This window comes from Pseudorasbora parva, chromosome 11 (assembly GCF_024679245.1).
Source record: "Pseudorasbora parva isolate DD20220531a chromosome 11, ASM2467924v1, whole genome shotgun sequence".
Lineage (NCBI taxonomy): Eukaryota > Metazoa > Chordata > Actinopteri > Cypriniformes > Gobionidae > Pseudorasbora > Pseudorasbora parva.
The window spans coordinates 15,881,872-15,894,150 of NC_090182.1; the positions used below are offsets into that span (position 1 = coordinate 15,881,872).

Consider the following 12,279-nt stretch of genomic DNA (forward strand, 5'->3'; position numbering starts at 1 on the left):
ACTATATACTTACGTTAAGCAGGAAATCGTCATCCTCTTTCATTAATAAATAATACAACGGGGGGGGGGGGGGGGGTATACACGTTATAATAAGATTATAACGTATATCACACGTTATAATCTTATTATAACGTGTATACCCCCCGTTGTATTATTTATTAATGAAAGAGGATGACGATGTAAAGAATGCACATTCTAAAAAAATCTATAAAAAAAATGAATGCCTAAATGTATTAAGTAAACAGCAGAACATTTTTTTTAAGTTGTTACACCGTCCCTAGGGTAATGTAAATGATTACTAGGATTTTGATAAGTGGTTGCTATAGTAAACTGGGTGGATGTAAGGGTGTTGCTCAACTGTTAAGAGGTTTTAGGTTGTTATTAAGGTGTTGCTATGTGGTTGCTAAGATTTTCTGTATATTTTCTATGCAGCTGCTAAATGTTCTGGGTGGTTGCAAGGCAGTTGCTAAGGTGTTCAAGGTTGTTACTAGGGAGTTGATAGGCGGTTGCTAAGGTTTTGTAGATGGTTGCTAGTTCATTGTTGGGTGGTTGCTAAGGTATTGTGATTGGTTAATAGGGCATCGCTGTGCAGTTGCTATGGTATTCTGGGTGGTTGCTAGGGGGTTGCTGGGTGGTTGCTAGGGCATTGCTAGGCAGTTGCTAGGGTTTTCTAGCTGTTTGCTAGGGTGTTGCTATGCAGTTGCTATGGAATTCTGGGTGGTTGCTAGGGGGTTGCTGGGTGGTTGCTAGGGTATCCTGGGTGGTTGCTAGGGCATTTCTAGGTGGTTGCTAGGGTATTCTGTGTGGTTGCTAAGGTGTTGATATGTGGTTGCTAGGGTATTCCGGGTTGTTGCTAGGTGGTTGATAGGCGGTTGCTAGGGTGTTCTGGGTGGTTGCTAGGGCGTTGCTAGGTGGTTGCTAGGGTGTTCTGGGTGGTTGCTAGGGTGTTGCTAGGTGGTTGCTAGGGTGTTCTGGGTGGTTGCTAAGGCATTGCTAGGGCGTTGCTAGGCGGTTGCTAGGGTGTTCTGGGTGGTTGCTAGGGTGTTGCTAGGGCGTTGCTAGGGCGTTGCTAGGCGGTTGCTAGGGTGTTCTGGGTGGTTGCTAGGGCGTTACTAGGTGGTTGCTAGGGTGTTCTGGGTGGTTGCTAGGGCGTTACTAGGTGGTTGCTAGGGTGTTCTGGGTGGTTGCTATGGCATTGCTAGGGTGTTGCTAAGCAGTTGCTAGGGTGTTCTGGGTGGTTGCTAGGGCGTTGCTAGGTGGTTGCTAGGGTGTTCTGGGTGGTTGCTAGGGTGTTGCTAGGGTGTTCTGGGTGGTTGCTAGGGCGTTGCTAGGCGGTTGCTAGGGTGTTCTGGGTGGTTGCTAGGGCGTTACTAGGTGGTTGCTAGGGTGTTCTGGGTGGTTGCTATGGCATTGCTAGGGTGTTGCTAAGCAGTTGCTAGGGTGTTCTGGGTGGTTGCTAGGCAGTTGCTATGGTGTTCTGGGTGGTTGCTATGACGTTGCTATGTGGTTGCTAGGGTATTCTGGGTAGTTGCTATGGAGTGGCAACATCCCATAATGATACTCCAAAATCACCTTGCCAGTTTGAATGATATAAACCAACCCCCATGTCTCTACGATTTTCTGATGCAGAGATCTGAACAGTTGCTAGGGTACTCTGTTTGGTTGCTATGGAGTGGCTTGGCAGCATCCCATAATGCTACCCCAAAATCACCTTGTCAGTATGAATGATCTAAACCAACCCCCATGTCTCTATGATTTTCTGATGCAGAGATCTGAACGGTTGCTAAGGTACTCTGTTTGGTTGCTATGGAGTGGCTTGGCACCATCCCATAATGATTCCCCAAAATCCCCTTGCCAGTATGAATGATATAAACCAACCCCCATGTCTCTATGATTTTCTGATGCAGAGATCTGAACGGTTGCTAAGGTACTCTGTTTGGTTGCTATGGAGTGGCTTGGCACCATCCCATAATGATACCCCAAAATCCCCTTGCCAGTATGAATGATATAAACCAACCCCCGTGTCTCTATGATGTTCAGATGAGAAGATATACACTGTGGATTTGGGTTGTTAGGGTGCTTGATAATGGTTGCTAGGGCGTGGCTAAGAAGTGTTGAAGGTGATTTGTGATTGGCCGTTGATGCCCTGAGTCAATCAAACCCACCCCCATGTTTCTGTGACACTCCTATCCAGAGATATAACTTTGATCTTTTTCAATGGAAGTCAATGGGATCGGTTGTTAGGGAGCTCTAAATGGTTGCTAGGGCGTGGCTTAATAACATCATCATGATCCTGAGATAGTGATTGGTTGTCTGAGTAGATTGGGCCCACCCCCTTGTCTCTGTGAGTCTGTGAAGCAGAGCTATGCTCAATACAAAATCCCTATGCGATTTACCATAGTAGGAGAAACGCATGCGTTGCATGCGTTTCATGGGGCGACCCTCCCCATTATAAGTCTATGGGGTTTTTTGCGATTTTTGGGGAGCTCTCGCACCCCAGGGGTACAACTTACACCCCTTTGAGATGTGTGTGCTGAGAGATCCTATCAGGATCTTCAAATTTCGTATAAGAGACGAGTGTTTTGGAATTCATGGTTCGGCGCTATGAGTGGTCGAAGTTTTCGCAATGTTAAGTCGATGGGACGTTTTGGCTACTTTTACGCCCCTGGGGCGCACACCGTACCCCCGATCCCTTAGCAGAGATATAGCACACCATTCCCAATGAGGACGCACCTTTTGTCAATTGCTTTGTTGGGTCTTTGACAAAATCTCCGGGAGGAGTAGCGCGCCGAAATTTTTGTCCAGAAGGAAGAAGAAGAATAATAAGTATGGAGGAGAACAATAGTGATGCCTTGCTACCGCAAGCACCACTAATAAGTATGGTGGAGAACAATAGTGATGCCTTGCTACCGCAAGCACCACTAATAATAAGTATGGTGGAGAACAATAGTGATGCCTTGCTACGCAAGCACCACTAATAAGTATGGTGGAGAACAATAGTGATGCCTTGCTACGCAAGCACCACTAATAAGTATGGAGGAGAACAATAGTGATGCCTTGCTAAAGCAAGCACCACTAAATATTGTGAAATATTATTAAAATGTTTTTAAAATTGTAATAAAACAATTGAGAGAAAAATTAAAATTAAAAAATGTTTAGGCCTACTAGTATATAGTATATATACACACTGTATATACTAGGCTGTGCAATATATCGAAATTACCAAAATATGGCAAATGTACATATCGCAATATGCATCTCACAGCGGGACGCAATATCTGAATGATTTTAATAGGCTGCTTCAACATTGTTTAAAGTGTACGTCTAAAGCCTCGTTCACACCGCCAGCGACACGCAGCGACAAAGCGACACGATCCCATTCATTTCAATGGAGCGCTGGCGACTTCCGGCGACACGAGCGACAGTGACCGTTGGCGACAGAATGTGGGCGTGTCAAGCGACACGAGACGCGCGACAAAAGTTCAGAAATTTCAACTTTATGCAAACGAGAAGCGATTTTCGCGAGCGACAACCAATAGGAGTGAAGTCAGTGGAGTGCACGTGATCCGTCTGCTTTACTGCGGTGTCCGGAGGAGTTGTTGATATTAGCTTTTAGCAAGCCCCCTGTTCTTTATAATATGTCTCTGTGTAGCCTACATACAGAGACACATTTAAAAAAATGATGCATGGAAAAACGTGTCTGGGATTGTGGGGATATAAAGTAAGTTTTGACTAAACTGCATGCAATATGGTCTACCTATTACAGTACAGTGTGTATGTATTCTAATAACTTGCTCTGTTCTGCAAAACACTAGTAATAAAAACGGTACTATAGTACAAATATATTTAATGACGTTTATATGCAACCCGTGTAGTGGGAACGCCCACTAGCGACATGAATCTCTGGCGCTGGCGACATGCAGCGACAAAATCGCTGGCGGTGTGAACGAGGCTTTAGGTCGACACAGAGCAGGGAATAGACTGGGCACAAGACTGACACTTAGGGGACTTGCTTGACGTTAGAAAGAGTTATTAAATGCAATCATTTGCGAAAAACAATTACTTGCAGTCTCGCGCTGTCTGACACACGCACTGAAAGGTGAACGATTTGGGACATAAATGTTTGCTAAAAAATTGCTGGTCGCTTTGTCGTTGTTGCGATGCTTTCTTTTCCCAGAAAGAATGTGACACACTAATTGTTTCATTCTCAGTTTTTAAATAATTGTTTTTATATAATTTAAATCGATTTTACACACTAATAGCAATATTGTATCGCATATTGAATATCGCATTATTTAACAAGATATTTCACATTGCATTTTTCTTCAGTAACACACAGCCCTAGTATATACACACTACCGGTCAAAATTTTCGAATGGTAAAATATTTTTAATGTGTTTAAAGAAGTCTCTTCTGCTCACCAAGGCTGCATTTATGTTAATAGAAATAGAAAAAAAGCTGTAATATTGTGTGAAATTATTAAAATATAAAATAACTGTTTTCTATTTAATATATTTTAAAACGTCTTTTATTCCTGTGATGCAAAGCTCAATTTTGAGCATCAATACTCAAGTCTTCAGTGTCACATGATCCTCTAGAAATAATTCTAATATGATGATTTATTGCTCAAGAAACATTTATGATTATTATCAATGTTAAAACATTGATACATTTTTTTTTAGGATTCTTTGATGAATAGAAAGTTCAAAAGAACAGTATTTATCTGTAATATATATATATATATATATATATATATATATATATATATATATATATATATATATATATATATATATATATATATATATATATATATTTTTTTTTTAAGCTGGTAGCATTTTTTTATTTTTATTTCTAATAACATAAATGCAGCCTTGGTGAGAAGAAAAAAGACTTATTTAAAAACAGTAAAGCATACTTTGACGGTTTTGTGTTCGTGTGCGTGTGTGTGTGTGTGTGTGTATTGTTGCTATATGTATTGCTATATGTATTGTTGTCTGAACTCTTAAATCCCTTTAACTACCTTCTCAAGGTTCTCATGTCATCAAATGCATTTGCTTGTAGACGTACATATTAGGGTTTTAAATACTTTGCTACGTGACAATACAGTTCTAGAACATTCCAAACCCTACCTGACCCCACTAACACCATACACTTTTCAGGAATGTGTCAGATGGACTTGGTTGACTTTCTTCTCTCCAACTGAGCTGAACTTTAAGAAATGTCTTTTGATGAATGTTTTTGTCCTCTGGAATGTTTTGTTCTGTGGCGATACATCCGAGTTTGCTTAAACAGCACTAGTAGCATAAACCAACACCGAAATATGTCATCCACAAACAGAGTTCGGTTTTGTCCTTGCACTGTTCTTAACAACAGGCCGCATGTTTGTTTTTCTTTTCAAACACAATTCCAACCAGTCCTGAATACCCACAAGGTTTTTGGTCCTGAAATCCTTTCTGTTTTATGTTTCACAACATGAAAAGAGTGATTTTCTTCATAATCGCAGACAAAAATATGAGGGTACATTTGTTTCTTTTGGAGACATTTAAGTTGGGATATGTCACTGATTTATATTTCTCTCTCTCTCTCTCTCTCTCTCTCTCTCTCTCTCTCTCTCTCTCTCTCTCTCTCTCTCTCTCTCTCTCTCTCTCTCATCCCTTTTTTCTGTCTTTTAGGTTAATGTGTGAAACCGTACGCTACGAAAGACACGAAGCCAACGAAGTGCTCTATTAGTGAGTAACAACCATGTTTTCCACCCAGTTCCTTTGTTTAAAGCCATTATGTTTCTGCAAGCCTTTGTAGGATGTGCAATGCATAACCACAAATATTCTTGGAAAATCATGCCACTCCAGAAGCAGCGATAAATATAGCCCGCTTTTCAAAAGTCTTATCAAATTACAAAGGTGAGATGTGAAAGCGCTGAAGCAAAAGTGTTATATTCAGCGCTGCATGTGCCTTCTGTCTTGTTATAATGAGTACCCTAGTAGCTGAAAATGGTATTATGAGGAATACAGGGTTTCTGGGTGATACACAAAGCAGCTATTGATCTACAACATCCAAGACACACTGACCCACTTTAGATTTGCCCTTCATCTCAAAAGCATGGCATGTGTGCTTTTAAAAAGACCCTTCTTGTGTCCTCTGATTGCAGTTTGAAATTAGTGTCGGCATTGTCTGACACCCTTCACTTTATGCTTTTTTTGGTCCTCGAGTCCAACACACACACACACACACACACACACACACACACACACACACACACACACACACACACACACACACACACACACACACACACACACACACACACACACACACACACACACACACTCAAACAGATATATTTATTCCCTTGGGTTGACCCAGACACTCCCCTGCAATTTCACACTCCATTTTTCTTTTCTTCTGGAGGAAGATGAAGTGTGTGTGCTTCCTTCCGCGGGTCACTATCCCCGTCCATAAAGGGGAACGTCTCATTTACTCATCATCTCTGATAGCATCTAGTCCATTGTGCTTGTCTAAGAGCGGAAAGTTGCTGCACTGAACTGTTAATTACTTCTGCTGAATTAGGTCATTTTTAGGTCAGTTGATTACATGTAATATGTGCTACTTTTCAATAGGACATATCAAATTGAAATACATTTACATTTACTCTATTTTTCTCTTTTCCCTCCCTATTCCAGTTTTTGCTACTCTGAGTAATATCCAAATCTTTGTATATAGGGCACATTTTGCGTCTCTTCGGCTCTTCATGAAAGATCGCTTCCTGTACTCCTCAGTTGTAAGTGGCTTTGGATAAAAGTGTCTGCTAAATGCAGAAATGTAAATGTGCATAAAATTATTTTTTTTTTCCTTCCTCAAAACACCCAAGTTAAACAACTCCTCAACAAGCCACCCAACTGGCTTGTTGTGTACTTGCTCAAAATTTGATTTTGGATCATTTTTAACCAAAAAAAGTTAGGGGCTACAGCTTTCATGTATCTAAGCTGTAAATAAATTGCTCAGTTTTGTCAAAAAAAAAACAAAAAAACAAATACACAAGATAACTTGTATAAGAACTTGAAACTTGAAGTCTGTAAGCATGAACAAAACACTTTTGTTTAATTAAAATGAGAGAAAAGCATAATTATTCACTTAATAAGTTATTATACATAATTAATACATTAGTTATGTATTAATATATAATTAATGATAATAATTAATAAAACATAATTATTCACTAATTATACAGTACAGGCCACAAGTTTGGACACATTACTATTTGTAATGTTTTTGAAGAAGTTTATTCTGCTCATCAAGCCTGCATTTACTTGATCAAAAATACAGAAAAAAAATAATATTGTGATACATTATTACAATTTAAAATAATTGGTTTTAAATTGATTATACTTTAAATGATCATTTATTTCTGTGATGCAAAGCTGAATGTTCAGGATGGTTCCTCCAGTCTTCAGTGTCACATGATTCTTCAGAAATCATTCTAATATGATGATTCATTATCAAAGTTGGAAACAGTTCTGCTGCTTAATATTTTTTCATAACCTGTGATACTTTTTATAATACTTTGATGAATAAAAAGAAAAAAAAAAGAAAAAAAAGTTTTAAAAATAGAAATCTTTTGTAACAACAATATACAGTGCTGGTCAGTAATTTGGCGTCAGTCATTTTTATCCTTTCTTTTTTTTAAATAAATCAATAATTTTATTCAGCACGAATGCACGAAAAAAATGATAGTAAAGGAGATTTATATTATTTGAAAATTGTTTTTATTTTGAATAAATAAATAATAAACAATTTGTGTCCAAACTTTTGGCCTGTACTGTATATATGACCCCTTTAATGTTTAATCTTTGAGATCAGGGAAATTTTGCAGCAGCTTTCTCCATGTGGCTTTAAGTGTTGCTCTGTGTGGGTTTGTGTCTTGAATTAGACAACCATTTGGCCAAACAAATGCAGATTACATGTTCATTTTTAAGGCTGTATCTGATAGGCTGCAGCAAGTTGCGCACAACTGAAAGTGTGTGACTGTTTGGAAACTGCACGAGTTCATTGTTTGCAGGGTGGAGATGACATAACTTTCTTTTGGAGTGCAAGTTTGTCTCCCTTTCTAGTAGGCACATGCATTTATTTTTGGTTTATCTATAAGTTGTGGATTTATATAACTATGTGATTCAGTGCTGTTTTATGTGGTTGTTTTCATCCACACACACTCAAAACTCCCAGTGGCAGACTATTTAAGTATTAACACTCCACTGTGTCTGCCTTGACGCTGTACCTCAGCGACTCTCTCCACTGTTTTTTTTTTATTAGACAGCTCGCTGCTTTAAAGCTCCGCGCTAATAATAATCTTCAGACTTGTGTGTGCTGCTGCTGATTTCCCCCAGGAACAAACCACTCCCACCGCAACAGCCTCTGAACCGCCAGTGCCAAACACACAAACATGACGCTTTCCGAGATGCTATAAAGACATGCTTTTTATACTTTATTTTTGAGTGGCTTGGAAGGGCAAGAATATCACAATGGGGCTTCTAAAAATATTAGTGATAAAAGTTATGTCATTACTGAGGCACTTTGATTTCTGCTTTTTGTAAATAATGTTTAAGCAATGTTTAAATTTGTTAAACAAGTTTAAACCCTCAGGGGATTTTGCTCAGGGACTATTTCCCCGTTCATTCTAATTATGCTCTTGAACAAGAAATAAATGCTTACATTTTTGAGTCATTTTTCACATTATACATTAATTAGTCTGTTTTAGTTGACAATTGATATAGATTTCTGTGTGATTGGTCAATATAGTGCCAATTTAGTCTTCTTTTTTAAATACAAAAAATATTATTAAAAAAATTATAAAACAGGATTTCTTTTTTGTCTACAAAAGGTCAAATTCCAATCGCAATCCAATTATACTGTAAAGTATGAAACGTGGATGTATCGCAGTTATTCATTGGATTGTGAAATAAATGCAAGCAAAAGACGGAGTTCACATTCTTAGATTTACAAATTAGATTTGTGATTTCATACAGAATTTAAAAGGGATAGTTCATCAAAAATTGCACCCCCCTCATGTCGTTCCATACCCTTTGGCCTTTCTTCGGAACACGAATGAAGATATTTTTTATAAAATCTAAAAGAGATTTCTGTCCCTCCATAGACAGCTATGCAACTGAAACTTTGACACTTCGAAAAGTTCATAAAGAGTCCACATAAGTTGATCGGTTTAGTCCAATTTTTCTAAAGGGACATGATGGCTTTTTATGATGAACAGATTGAGTTTAGGCTTTTATTCACATATAAACTTCGAACAGATTCAGCAAACATGAGTTGCATAGCTGAGTGTACGGGACTGGCACATATTTTATATATATATATATTTTTATATGTGTTCTAAAGATGAGCGAAAATCGTACGGGTTTGGAACGACATGAGGGTGAGTAATTAATCAGAGAATTTAAATTTTTGGATGAACTAAGACTTTAAATATTTCTTAATCATCATCATTTTTATATTAAATATTTTATATTATATTTTAATATTAAAACGTTTATTTCCAGGTGTAAATATGTTCAATGTGGACTTTATTTAAATCTGCATGTATGCACACTGTATATAAACACTTGGTACTATTAAAACTAAAAGTTTTAATATACATTATCTGTTGCTCAGTAGATTAAAAAAAAAGTGACATTTAACTAATGTTTCTTATAGTAGAACTGCAGCGAGCGTCATTCTCTGTCTCTGTGCTGTCACACTCCGATAATGCTGCTGTCATCCGGCCATCTTTGCACTGAAGAGCCTCAATAGAAATAAAACCCATAAAAGCCTTATATGTGTGTAAGAATAGCTGTTGATTTTGAGTACCCATGCAGCATTCACATAAAACTGTGTCTGTATGTGATGTGTGCGTGTGCATGAAGGAGTGGGGCTCTGTAGTGGCATGGGTGATCCATCATTCTGTACCCTGTACACACACACACACACACACACACACACACACACACACACACACACACACACACACACACACACACACACACACACACACACACACACACACACACACACACACAGCTCAGCAGAAGGGTTCTCTCCTACAGTCATGGCCACCAGCTGATATAGAAAAGGTTTCCCTCTCCCCATCACTCTCTCTGTATTCCTGCTGGGAATCCCATCAGCCCATGAGACACCGCTGGGAACAAACACACAGCTCAGACCAGAAATGTAGGCATATCAACACAGATTATAAACACAGTTTTGTCTTTACTTGATTTGAATGTGTATTTAAAGGGTTAGTTCTAATGTAGTTCAACACCCGGAAGACCTCCGTTCATCTTGAACGGTCTCTTCACACAAATGAAGATATTTTTGTTGAAATCCGATGGCTCAGAAAGGCCTCCATTGAATGTCATTTCCTCTCTCAAGACCCATAAAGCCACTAAAGATGTCGTTACAAAGCCCATCTCACTACAGTGGCTCTACAATCATTTTATGAGGCGACGAGTTTTTGTGCACAAAATAAAAAAATAAAAAAAACCTGAATAATGACTTCTAAAGAGATGGGCCAATTTCAAAACAAAGCTTTGAACCAGTTTAGGATCGCCAAAGTCACATGATTTCAGCAGTTTGACACGTGATCAGAATCATGAACGATGCGCTGATCCAATAAGCTCCGATGCTTCAGGAAGCTTTGTTTTGAATTCGGTCCGTCCCTATATAAGTCGTTATTTCTTTTTTTGCACACAAAAACTATTCTCGTCGCTTCATGAAATGATTGTAGAGCCACTGTAGTGAGATGGGCTTAATGATGTCTTTAGTGCCTTTATGGGTATTGAGAGAGGAAATGACATTGGTGTCAATGGAGGCCTTTCTGAGCCATCGGATTTCAACAAAAATATCTTAATTTGTGTTCTGAAGATGAACTGAGGTCTTACGGGTGTCGAACAACATTATGGTAAGTAATTAATGAGAGAATTTTCATTTTTGGGTGAACTAACCCTTTAAGTCCATTTGTTAACCTTTAACAATGATAACACTTTTATGATGTCACTGTTTACTGTAATGATAACTGAGTTACTTAAACTAGTTAACTTTTAAGTTTGTCTATATTATTTAAGTTATAGTATATTATATTTATGGCTGATATAATTTACATATATATTTCATATATATTTAATGATGTAAAGGTTTATAACTTTATAAAATACTAAGAATCACAATTGTTTTTAGTTTAGTTTGCTTTTCATATTTTTGTGATAATTTTTTTTCTTCCAGTTTTTATTTTCAGCAGTTAACAGAAATTTTTTCATTGACACCCTCACAAACTTTACCACATTAACCATGATATTCTGGCAAAACATCATTAAAATGCCCGTAATAACTGCTGCTAGTGTTATTGTTTTTTCTTTAAAATCCTAATAGATCAACATTGAAATGCTGTATTTTCAAGTTGTCAGTTTTACTATAGCAACAATGCCTGGAGAAATTATGCTATGTTACTGTGGATTGCCATGGCATAGGTTTGTAAAGGCATGACAACTTGTCTGTGGATTTGAACCTTAAATTAAGAATTTCCTTTTTAGTATTACTGAAAATTAGCAGCTAAATAACCCCCGAGGATGAATGCCCAAAGTCCATATTCCTCCAAACCTTGCCCGACCTCCTGCTCTCGTTTGTGCTGCTCCCCATTCGTTCTTGAGGGGTTGGGGACTGTTGCTGTGTGCTTGATGAGCATTTGATGAGCGTTCGAAGAGTGTTTCAGTGACCCAGTTCAGTCAGCGCTGCTCCGTTGATGGTGCAGAACATCCTCACGCTCTCCGTCTCTCGCCCTCCATCATTCCTGCTCTCGCCTTCTCCCGCTTTGCATTCTGCTGATTAATAATTGAGTGCTTCGTTTTTTTGTCTGCGCGCGCTCGGGAAAAACGATTAAAAGAGAGAGCAGAAGCGGCAATGATGAAGGGAGCGATGCAGAAAGAGAACGAAAAAAGCAAGTGCTCATGCTGCGTTTGAGAGAAGTCAGGAGCTGCCTCATTAGTCCTATGGAGGCGATGGTGCGAGTATTCGTGTGTGTTTAGGATTTTCATGCAAAGACAAACATCCAGAAGTTTGGAGAAGTGTTTGCTGTACTCAAATTTAAAGAAACCATTCCATTGATCAATATGGACTTTTCAGTGGGTGAAATAATAATTAAATAAGATACACACGTGGACATGAAATATTGATTTTATTTGAGTTCAAATTATCTTAATATACAGTTTTAATATTGTACGTTGTAGAGCAAAACAA

General features: G+C 38.4%; 1 protein-coding gene across 8 annotated transcripts in view; it reads left to right on the top strand.

Annotated features, from left to right (window-relative positions):
* rapgef2b (Rap guanine nucleotide exchange factor 2b) overlaps positions 1-12,279 on the top strand; it is a 182,990-nt gene that overhangs the window by 94,545 nt on the left and 76,166 nt on the right. For all 8 annotated transcript variants that reach the window (XM_067457220.1, XM_067457215.1, XM_067457217.1 and 5 more), the window contains exon 3: positions 5,676-5,732. In XM_067457220.1, coding sequence (XP_067313321.1) covers positions 5,676-5,732 — 57 coding nt within the window. The remainder of the gene's footprint in view (positions 1-5,675; positions 5,733-12,279) is intronic.